Raw genomic sequence first — 11,649 nt, 5'->3', positions numbered from 1 at the left:
AACCATCAGGAGGTAAAGATTTGCAGTTAATAAAGGCCCATGTGAGAACGAAACCAGTGACTCAGAGAAGTAATACATTGTCTTGCAATACTGGTCCACAGTGCTAGCACCTCTAATCTAACTGGATCACTGTTAATCCTTTGTTTTACTGAGAATGTGAAAATTTTCTAACCACTTGTTTCACATTTAATTTCCTCAGCAATACATACTGTGCGTAATAAGTGTGCTGCCTCCTGACATGGCACCTTCTCCATTACGTGGAGGGGAATTCACTCTCCCTGTGTGCATCCTGCTTTCGCCTGTCCTGCTTGACTCCCGTCTCCTCCTGCCGGCACATTGACTGTGTCTACTGCCTTCACTTTCACACTGCTAATCCTCCACTTGACCCAGTTCAGCACTATTCTCTCAGCTCTCCTAGAAACACATGTGGAAAGGCTAATAATAAGTAACTTCAAGTATCTCCCGTCTGTTCTCAGCTCCATTTAATGTGAAAAGGCACTAATTTTTCCAGGATTTTGAACTTCTCCACTTGACTTATTCCTTTCTTGTTTCCTGATTCCTGTTGTTGTTTTTTCTCTGGTCACAGCACTTTCTTCCCTTGGTATTTCCCCTCTGGTCCATGGCTGCTTTTATCACCAGTGCAGAGTGCTGGCTGGCTGTCATCTCCCATCCCCTCAGAGTACCAACTCTAACAGCTTTCTTTGACACAAACTTATGAGATGCCTGAGCTCACTCCCTTCCTCCAAACACATGAGCTCCCACTTACTCCTTCCCTTTCAGTGCCTGATAATGGATCTATTTGTCTATGGCTTTTATTCACTATAGTTTTCTCCTCCAAAGACCTTCTCTTCTTCCCCTCCGCAATGCTTCATGTGGCAAAGCTGTCTGAAAGCAGGACTCTGGGCCTGCTGCTGGCACACCAAGCACTTTACCTGGCTGTCTCTTTCCTCCCTGCCTCCACTTCCTCCACAGCGTCTGGGGGAGGGTTCCAAACAGGTGTCTCTGCCTCCCAGGATCTCCCAGCCCTCCCCCATGTTCCCTTCCCAGGGCTCCCTCCCCTGAGTCATGGCTCTCCAGCACCTTTCCTTCCTCCTGGTGTTATGAGCTCCCTCACTTTTTCCAGAACCCCTCTGTAAACCCACACCTTCCCACATACCCTTTTGTGCCATGACTCACCCTCCCAAGCTAACCTTCTAATTATTTATAATTAACAATAACAAGAAGGAACTGACATGATGTGGAGATGATCAGATGTGAGGCTGAGAAACTCACCGTAAATGCTTAGAGAGACAGAAACAGCATCATTTACTACTGAATAATCCTATAATCACTCTGTGTACATTCCCCTTTCCATAACCCCTGCCTGACATTATCATGCCCTGTGTCCTGTTATGAGGTACCTAACCTCGACTGTAAGCAGAGACCACCCAATTTCATTTCCATAGGTGCTCAGGACTAACAGAGGTCCGGACATCTGAAAATCATGGAATCATAGGCTAGCTTTTTTCATTCTCTATGTAAAACATCATACACAACTGTTGAAGCCTGTGTTAATATATAATAAAAGGCATTTAAATTACCATGAGCTTGTCTCAGCTGCCTTAGATTCCCTGTACTAAAAAGTCCAGCCTTTCCTGTTCTATCCACTTACTGTACCTCTCATGCATTTTTTACTGCAGCTTAACGTGATGGCAAGCATGAGAAGCTGGCCTTGAGGATGATAAGCAAATTGCCTTTTTTCCTTAGAAGATTAAGCTTGCTTTGATGGCATAACCTTGCTTCCTTTCTTCCACTGGCATTATCCTCCTCTGCTACAGTCTACTTTATAATGCACTATACTTCCCCCTTTTTCTCCCAGTTAGAACCAGTAGTCTTCATCCACTGGAGCCAGAATCCCACTACAAAAGTCCTGTCACTTTCCGTCCTCCAGAGAATGCTGATCCAAACCCATAAACCTCCTTAGAACTTTTCAATATTTGTATTTATAGCAAATGAAGAAAAAAACCTTATCGCCATAAGTTATAAATTACGGAGTCTACTTTTAAGAGCAGAAATTTTCATCTATGTCAAAATTCTGTGAATTGTTAGAGCTTGCCTATTAATTTGATTCTAATGCATGTGTCTGTGAAATCAGTACTTGAAACTTAACTGGGAGTGGGTGAGCAATCTTCATTTCTGGCCTGCCACAAAACAAGACAGTACTACACTCTGGAAAAGTGCTGGGGAATTCATTCAGTTCTTCCACTCAGAATCCTCCTGTAAAGTACCTTACTGCTTTTTAATCTCTGACTAAAAAGTGTTTAGGAACTCCTTATATGGGCCAGTTGAGTATCAATAACACCTCTGTGTAAGGTACTATTGGTTTTATTAACTCTTTTACGTTTCCATCATCACAATTCAAGGTGTTTCTTCTAATAGTAAGCAATAAAGAGAAGAAAAAGGTCAATGAAGACAATACCTTACTTCTGTTCAGATCACATCTACATGATATGGACAACGTAAAATGTAGGTTTTTCCCCATGATTGCACAGTAGAAAAAAAGAGCAACAGGTTCAAACTTAGCCCGATTCTATGTCAGTATGACAGAATCTTTCAAATTAATTTTTTTTCCTATACTGAAAATAATTTACATGGATAAATCCCAGAGGCTAAATCTTCACATTCTACTATACTAATTTCCAGACACTGGTGAACCATGATATTTGTTTCCAATACTGTACATTTAAATGGAGTTTAACCTCTTAAATTGCATGTATTGGTCTAACGTTGTGGCAATTCGATTAATGATATGTTTGCCACTATTGATGTTAGTAAGGCTTAAAGAGTATAAACTAGACCGAAGTCGTGCATGATTCTGGTTGATTCCTTAGGTATGCATCTAGTTGGAGGTTCATAATTACCTATCAGAACGTACAATTTTTTTCTTTTTTGAGAATTCACATTTACACTTGAAATCCATCTAATCAGACAGGAAATTTACAATAACTAATGGGCAGCTGAAAGAACATTCTCCAACATATTTTCAGCAGAAATTAAATAGTTTTGAGGTGATTGAATCTTCTTGTATTTTCCCAAGTAACCTGGACAATAACAGAAAGTGTGTTCCATGTTACAATATGACCCTAACTCTGGATAGTTTTTTTTCTTATATGTGGTACCTGAGGTGACTTAGTGAAATGGAATGATTACTGAATGCCCTAGAACACTTGAGTGACTAGTGGCATCACTGGGTAATACATTACATTAACATTGAAGCATAACCTATTTGAATTGTTTCCTTGACTTGTTTGCTACTGGCAGGTTAGCGCACTGTTCAGGTTAGGGCTGTTCAAGTACATATGTATATTTGCAAAAATGTATTTTAAGATTTGATAAAGATGTTTTGAAGAGTACAGGAGTGTTTTTTTTTTTCTTGGTAATATTATTTCCTATGTCCACCAGCAATACCTGAGAAACCTATGTGCCAACTTTCACCTAATCCTTTAATCCCCACTTTTTCACTCAAGTGCATATGCTCCCAAACTAAATGCTTATGCTGTGTTTGCTCTTGTTTTCAACATAAAAGATTAGAATCACTGCCTGACAAGCATAAAATACAGACTATATATTTTTCTTGCAAGAGAAGGCAAGGCATTTGTTACATAGGGTGGACGAGTACTTTTCTAATATTAATCTTCCTATATGCAGAATTACAAAAGGGATGTTATGTGATTGGGTAAAGAAGGTCAATTAGAGCACTACAGTGTCTTATTTAAGACAGGATCCACCCTGGGAAAGAATTTCAGAACCTTTGTTCCTGATGCAAGTTCTTATATTACGAATTTTAAAGCAGCTTTCCCTCCTTGCTCTGAGGAACTAGGGCAAAGGTAACATACTTTGAAATAGGTATTTCAGATTAACTTGATCTAAACACCTCTCTCATTTTGCAATATGAAAATAAAAAGTGAGGTTAGGGTACATAGCACTAACCAGAAAGATACAAGATTTAGAAAGCACCAAGCGTCCTAGTTTCCCACATACATATTGCATACAAATAACTGACTAACTTAACTGTATTTGCGTGAGGTGCATTACAACTGTCCGCAACCAACTGGCATCCTACAACAGGATTTGGGGCCTTTACATCCACTGTTAAACATCCTACACTTGAAGTCAGCTTATTTGCTTACACCAGCCAGAATTTCAGCCATCAAAAGGGGATTTTGATGCTCAAAGAAATTATAGCAGCTGAAGGTTCAGACTTTCCCCAGCACATAGACAGTCAAAGGACTGTTTTTCCATTTGAAGAAGTACTATAGTAACTCGTAATTTTTCTATTTCAAATGCACATAAACTGCATGTTTACTGGTGTCATAAACAAAAAGTGAGATCTTACTTTGTCAGAGAAACAGGCTCAACAGTGGCTGTGTGCGTGCAGGAGAATTAGGTAAGTCATGGCCCCCCAGGAATAAAATCAATCATTATCTCTTGAAGAAAGTAGACAGCTGGGAAGCTGAATTCTGCTCACAATAGCAAGTATATATTTAACTTCACAGAACTGCCTAGAGTTACATTAACGAAACTATCTATCTGAAGAACCCAATTAGGTCTTCCTGTCTAGACTTGAGAAGTAAATAAATATTACCTAATGCATGGTATTCAATACAAGGAAAACAATCACATTTATACACACTTGCTGCAAGAGGAAGCAAGCCAGTGATACCTCCTCTGCTCACTATTTTGGGTTGACATCTGTACTTTGTTTAGTCTGCACTTTATTTCTATTGACTGCCCGCTCCTTGCATTCAGCTGCTTTGATTGAAACACTGATAGCAGTCGAGGTCTGTCTTTCTGAACAGACCTAATTCAGTTATACAAAGATTAATCTAAATAAGCAATTGAACTACTCCTTGCTGCTGCATCAGAACAGCTGTTTGAAGACTTCCCTGTTTATGTGGGTTCAGGTGCTACATAATATCTGAAAATAAGCCCAGCCCACAAGTAGACATTCCTCCCCCCACCCCGCACTGAGTTGAGTCCTCAATAATTGCATCTATTTAACTGATAAATGGCATTTTCTTCAGTTTAGAAAAGCAAGTGCTCTAATAATTGTACATTTAGTAGCAGTGCAATTGCACTAAGCAGCAGGCCATTCTTATTGTGCCTTCAGCTATTTTCAACTACATTATGGAGGATTAATGGCAATACCATAAATGGCATTTGGTCTTAGCATTAGGTGACCATAAGTGTTACTAGCAACTTGGTAGAATAAGCTCAAATTAATATAAAGTCAGACTTTAATCTTCTCACAATTTTGATTTTACTTTACTGGGGTTACCATTTAATCAAGGGTAGAAAGACACATACAATAGAGCACAAGAGGGGGGCAGTGATAGGCATGGACAATTCATTCTTCATTGAAGTGTCAGGATACTTCAATCCCCATGTGAGTAAGAGCAGTGCTTCCATGGCAAGTAAGAGGAGGAAGCTTATACAGCTCATTATCATAGTTACTGTCCACCAAGTCCCATCCCGAAACAAGGAATTCTATTCAGTCAGTGTAAAACATCAATATCAATTCTGGAATGTAACATCTTGAAAAGATCCATACTTTTGTTTTTAAACCCTAGGACAATACCCAAGAGTCAAGGACTACATCATTACACCATAGGTTACATCAGCAGTTTGTTTAGGGTTGCTACTATAATTAGCAGCAGCATATTGGTGCTTGTGACTATAAGTGTGCATAGACACAGACAGACTGCTGTGTTAGAGCCTGCCATTCATATCCTGACTTGTAGCAGACTTTTCAAAAATGGCATAAAGAAGGAAGACCTGCAGATTTTTGGTAATGAAAAGCAAAGCAGAGTAAGTTGTGTTGTAAAAAAAGAGTGGAGAATGGAAATCTGAAGCATCATTCTCTTTATTTAAAATGGCAAGGTCAAAAAAAAAAAAAAAAAAAAAAGGTGCGTAATAAAAATTCACTTTAGGCTGTAATAAAAAAAAAAAAAAAAAAAAAAAGAAAAAAAAAAAACCCAAGGAATGCACTTTGCCAGCCACAAGTGTGGGGTTTTTTTTTTTAAAAACAAGGGAAAAAAAAAGATAGTATGGCCATAGTTCACAGTTAAGCAGCCAGAAGCTGCTTATTACAGCTATTCCACAATAATGGATATCCCCGTCCCTCCCTTTCCAGATGCATATTCACAGTTTAACTCCACCAGAAATGCTCTCCTACAGAGCAAGCAGTCACACTCTGCTCAGAGTTCAAGTCAAAAAATATCTTTAACAAACACGAAGCAAGGAAAACTATGGTCCGAAAAACTCCTTGTCACACCATCTTAGTCCAACAGTAGGTTTAGGCTTCTGTCTAATAGATGTGTGCCCAGCACACTAGGATAGTCAAGTTTTCGTACCACCACACATCCATCATCAACATACTAGTTGCTCCAATATCCCCACTGTAGATTTCACAGTGAACAAGAAGGTCCATTTGGTTTAATGAGTCAGTCCCTTCAGTTACATCGCTGAAGCAGCATGTTCAGAGCATATTCCATCCTGTGTTTTAGTTCCAGTGAGCATCCAGAAACCAGAAGAGTTGTCAGACGGAACGTTGTGGATATCCTCTCTTCATTGATGTAGGTAAGGAGATACTCCTCACTCTGATTGCAAATGATAATTTTCGTGTGATCATGATAGAAGTTCACCTGTAAAAGAGAAGCAAGTTTGTTTGCATACTTTCTCCTCTCAGTTTCTGGTTTTATTGCACTTATCTAGTTTTATTGCAATAAAGTATTCCAAAAACATTTTATCCAGTGATGCTATCAAACTTACTTGAAACGTGCCATCATTGAAGAGCATCATTAATGCTTTATCAGATTTAAGCCACTGTAAGAGATAAAGCCTGGGCCTGCGTACATCAGTTAGGCTGGGCAAATCTCCTCCCTAGGGAAGGAAACAGAAATTATGTTAAGCATTTGGATCACATTTAGTGCGTTTTTACAGTTCAAGATCCAGAAGGTGCTGATCTTACATCCATGAGGTTCTCTTCCATGTAGTGAGAGAAATACTTCAGCACAGTTACTTGGCTAATGAACTGTTCAGGAGCCTCTGCGGCTGAGAAGACAGAGCACTGGCCTAGCTCAGCATAGTAGTGGACTGTCCTGTAAAAGAAGAAATAAAGCAAGGAGGTTAGAGATAAAAGCATTTAATGATTAAGTCTCCTTAGCAAGTTGTCAGTCATGTAAGCATTCTTACTTTTTGTCTGGCAGAAGGCTCATATGTGCCCCATTGTTGAAAAGGACACCAACAGTGTGATCTGACAGCTGATATCCAAAGCCATACTTGTTAGAATAGTCCACCCATTTTGTAACCCACTGGAACGATGTTGTCAGCTGTTCTTTGGGAATGCTGTCCGCTTCTGGCATGTTCTCCAGACATCCGCGCAATACCCTTGCAACTGTATCAGCAACACTTCCCATGGTACTATCTTCCAGGCCTGAAAGAGAAGGACTATTAGACTGACAAGAGCATACAGACAGCAGACTTTCATTCTAAATCTTTCAGTTATCTAGACTGTAATTTTAAGAATTTCAGCCTTTATGGGTTTCCAGTTCTAATTCTTCCATAATATTGGTTCTAAAATTTAGCATGTCATAATAGGGGGGCAGGAGGAAAGCAGCTGTCCATTTCAAGCTGCTAAGTCTGAGACATGAAGGAAAGTAGAGGTGGGGTTTAGAATTAGATTACATTTTGCTGCACTTACATTCACTGCTACTGCTGCAGCTTCCCAAAGTTCCTCTGACTATCATCCGAATAGAGTCTCCAATCTGCTTAGTTTCTGGCAATGCTCCCGGCTTCGCTACTGTTGTGGTAAGAGGCTGGATCTCCTGGAAGAGATGTCAGACACGTAAACATCAAACACAACACAAGCCAAGGCTTATACACAAGTTTTGCATGGATCTCCTGTTTCTCAACAAATGATAAATTCTAGGGAAACTGGTATTAATGTTTCCAGCAAGTACAAAGAGCTGCTGTTTGACTGAGCTTCAAGAAGCTGAGCTTAGAGAAGCACACCAGGTCTTTCCATTCTTCAGATCTTCAATTTGCATCTTACACACTAGTAATCAGTTCTCTGCTCTCCTGCCCTAGAAAGAGAACAGCTGTGTGCAGGTCTGAACACCAAATGGTAGGAGTTATTTCTCAGCAATTTAGTCTTTAAGAAGTCCTAGTTAATCATGAACTGAAGCCCTGTATTTCAAATATTGGGAAAGAGCACCTGGCAGACAAGTTACCACACAGACGACAATGGAGTCTAGGCAGATACTATAATTACTCCAAAGCCAAAATTGATAGTCTCCATACAAAGGCTACCATTCCTCAGTGAAGCTTGGTTAAGCCCTCTTAAAGCAACTCTGCTAATCATTTAAGCTTGACTATGCTACGTACAGCCCCAGCTCTGATATCCAAGTCAAATATAATTTAATTATAGCTACTCCACCCAACTGTTATTGGATTTGAATTGAACTACGCTTGCATTTACCTCGTCTGTTCTGTGTTTGTGGGGCTGCTGGGTTATCGATGTCTTCTTCAAATCATGTCTGAGCTTGTAGATTTCTTCATCTTCTTTAGCTAGTCTGTCTGTAACACATGAAAAAGAAAAACTTAATGCTGCATCTGGAAGTGCTGCTCAATTACAGAAAGCCTAACAAGTTAGTTGCAGAAGTCCATCATCTCCCTTCAGTAGCTTTTTCCAAACCTGCTATAGTTTCCCAGAACAGCAGTGCCATTATATACAGATTGTTAAAAGATTACACTTTAAAAGGCATTATAGACTAACAGATGGTTGATATGCCAAAAGAAGCATTTACTTATGTAAGTTGATGTAGGTTGCAGGCTACCATCTATACTTATCGATAAAGATGTTGAAACTAACCCAGGGAAGCTCTGAGAAATACAAGTGCTCCATTGCTATGTCACAGCTGTACATTACTAGCATGATAACAATGGCATAAAGGTAAGTTTCAAGCACAGCTACAATCCACTTACTATGTGTATCGAGGTATCTGGCTTTATCTTTTTTACCACCAAAGAGAGCAGCAGCTGCTTTTTTGAAGAAATTTTTAGCAGGACTTGACAAATGGAAATCAGGAACAGTGTGACAACAGCTAGCAGAAAGTCTATCAGGTGTAAAGCCCTGTGAAAAAGATATACGAAAAAATATTTTTTTTAGATGACAGAGTGCATTTTTGGGGTGAATATTTTTTTCAGCCAGAACATTAAAGAGCACAAACCTGTAAGAAAAATTCATGTCGAATTATTTCATCTAAGCTGGGCCGATCTTCAGGATTTTTTGACAACATGCTAGCTATTAAATGTTTTGCAGGTGCCAAGAGAGATGAAGGCAGGCTGTATCTTGCTTCCCTTATACATCTGTATGTTTCTTTAAGATTTGTCGTCTCAAATGGGGGTCTTCCCAAGAGCATTGTATACCTATTGAAAAGCAAAGGAAACCAATTTTATTTTACATATACACAATACTTATCTGCAACTACTGAAAAAGCTTTGTCTGTCTTGGAGAATCTCTGCACTCGAGCATGTAACAAATGCTGCCAACTGATGCAGTACTGCATCCTCTTTGAACTCTGAGAAGCCCAAGCTCATGACAGAAATATTTCATTTCAAAGGCAGAGAAGTACTTACATTACACAGCCTAAGGCCCAGATGTCAGATTCACAGCCATGCCCTTGTTTGTTGAGGACTTCTGGGGAGAGGTAATTTGGTGTGCCACATATTGTTCTGCAAATCAAAGAGGCCACAGAGCTGGTTAGTATTTCAGATAGAAAGAGGAGAGAAGCTATTTTTCATAGAGCAGTTTTTCCTCTCAAGTTCAGACAAGAACTTGGAGACTCCCAAAAAGGAGGTGTATGAAAGTTAATAGCGTAGACGTGTTTCGTGGTGTCTTCATGATACAGGAACAGCAGACTTGTGTCTGCACTATTTGTCAGTCAGGTAAACTGCCTCTGGCATTTACTATTATTCAAATGCTCAGAGGAAAGCAGAAGTCAAAGTACAGCAGCCTGTTTTCTAGAAGGGGAAACCTTGATCCCAGAAGCAAATAGCTTTTGCTGTGGAATGGGATTTCTCATTTCTAAATGAATTTGGTTTCATTTACTACTAGACTTTACACTTTTTGATGCTCCTACCTCCTCCTGTGCTCCAGTGGTTCCAGCCTAGCTGCCAAGCCAAAGTCACCCAGTTTCAGTTCCATGTTCTCATTAATGAAGAAGTTGCCTAGCAGACAGACAAATTCCAGTTAGTCCTTTTCTTGCAAGGTAGGAATGCATTTGCCACAGGTGCTGAGTCATACTTTGTTCAAAGCCAGAAGCTAGCTGAGATTTTTTTTTTTTTTTAAAGTATGAATGCTTAATGTCACCCTTTAAGCACTCCAAATTTCCATTCTAAAGACAGACTGAGCTGATTCTATTAATTAAGCTATCACCATACAAGTGTAAAGTGGTACAATGTCAATAGGGCTAGAGGAGTGTATTTTGTAGGTGTCAAGGTGCAGAACTTACCTAGTTTAAGATCCCTGTGCAAGATTTCCTGTTCATGAAGATACTTTAGCCCTGACACAATTTGCCTGAGGTAGTATCGTACTTCTGGTTCTGTCAATACCTTCCTCGCTTTTAAGATGTGAGCCATTGACTGCAGAAGAAAAACAAAGAAACGTCACTAACATTCACACACAAAATTTGCCTTAAGCAAATATAAATCAACACATGGAGAAACAAGGGCTAAAGAAGCCACGAAAAAATACCTTTTACACATCACACATTTAAATCAGTTGCAGATGCCAGGTAAGTAAATACTGGATTTCTCCCAGTTGATGCTCACCCTTCTACTGCAGTACTCCAGAAGAATGTAAATATTCTCTCTGTCTTCAAAGTAGTGGTAAAACTGCACAACATGTCTATGATTAAGCATTCTGTGCAGCTCAATCTCTTTATCAATCTGAAGAGACAAGAGGGAGAGAGAAAGTGTTATTAGCCTGGTGTCCACAAGGTTGAGCAGACAAGTGTATCAGAACCATTTCAGGAAAAGGGCTGGGCAATCCAGCACACAAAGAGAGCTGGAGAAGGTAAAGAGAAAAAGAAAAAAAAAGAAGAAAAAAAAAAAGAAAAAATAGGAAAAAAAAATCATTCATGCACACACACCTTTTCCCTTTGATGAGGTTTTGCTACTCTGCTGTGAGGAATGATTTTTGCAGCATAAACTTTATTTGTTGTCAAATCTGTCATCTCATAGCACTTGGCGAATCCACCCTAGAAAGACACACGAGAAAAAGGCAATTATAGCAGGTATGGAAGAAGTCCTACACTTAGTCATTCACCAGCTCATGTATTAGTCAAGAAGCAGAACTTCCTTTGCACGGGACAATTCGGTAAAAGACAGGTCTTAGGTTCATCTCCTGTCTGAAGGTACGCGTTGCGCTCCTCGTCCCCACCCCAGCCCCTCATGCAAAATCGAAGTCATTTCTCTGGGCTCGCCCGAGCTAAAGGCAGGATTCCGCTTGTATCGAGGGAGGACATGAGCCGGACCCGCTGCGTCTGGACGGGGCAGTGCGAGGGCAAACCCCTCAGCGGCCAGGCTGGGGCCGGCAGTGTGGCGCAC

At 40.0% G+C, this 11,649-nt stretch overlaps 1 protein-coding gene across 1 annotated transcript; it reads right to left on the bottom strand.

The window, feature by feature from the left end:
• Window positions 1–6,245: 6,245 nt before the first annotated feature.
• On the bottom strand, window positions 6,246–11,296 carry PLK2 (polo-like kinase 2). Its single transcript, XM_010011023.1, has 13 exons — window positions 11,193–11,296; window positions 10,873–10,989; window positions 10,554–10,683; window positions 10,182–10,269; window positions 9,679–9,774; window positions 9,270–9,468; window positions 9,025–9,172; window positions 8,519–8,616; window positions 7,742–7,865; window positions 7,234–7,474; window positions 7,010–7,139; window positions 6,811–6,921; window positions 6,246–6,683 (listed from the first exon to the last, which is right to left on the bottom strand). Exons 1-13 carry the CDS (start codon window positions 11,274–11,276, stop codon window positions 6,492–6,494), a joined length of 1,758 nt encoding a protein of 585 aa, XP_010009325.1. The 5' UTR covers window positions 11,277–11,296; the 3' UTR covers window positions 6,246–6,491.
• Window positions 11,297–11,649: the final 353 nt, after the last annotated feature.

This window comes from Nestor notabilis, unplaced genomic scaffold, assembly GCF_000696875.1.
Source record: "Nestor notabilis isolate BGI_N333 unplaced genomic scaffold, ASM69687v1 Scaffold33583, whole genome shotgun sequence".
Taxonomy (NCBI): domain Eukaryota; kingdom Metazoa; phylum Chordata; class Aves; order Psittaciformes; family Psittacidae; genus Nestor; species Nestor notabilis.
This window is presented reverse-complemented; position numbering and strand designations above follow the sequence as displayed.

Excerpts from the sequence above, each read along its gene's own strand:
- PLK2 (XM_010011023.1), bottom strand. The coding sequence starts at position 11,276 with ATGACAGATTTGACAACAAATAAAGTTTATGCTGCAAAAATCATTCCT. Across the intron at positions 7,866-8,518 it reads ACAAACACAGAACAGACGAG|GAGATCCAGCCTCTTACCAC; the intron begins GTAAATGCAAGC and ends CATCTCTTCCAG. Across the intron at positions 7,140-7,233 it reads AGCCTTCTGCCAGACAAAAA|GACAGTCCACTACTATGCTG; the intron begins GTAAGAATGCTT and ends CTTCTTTTACAG.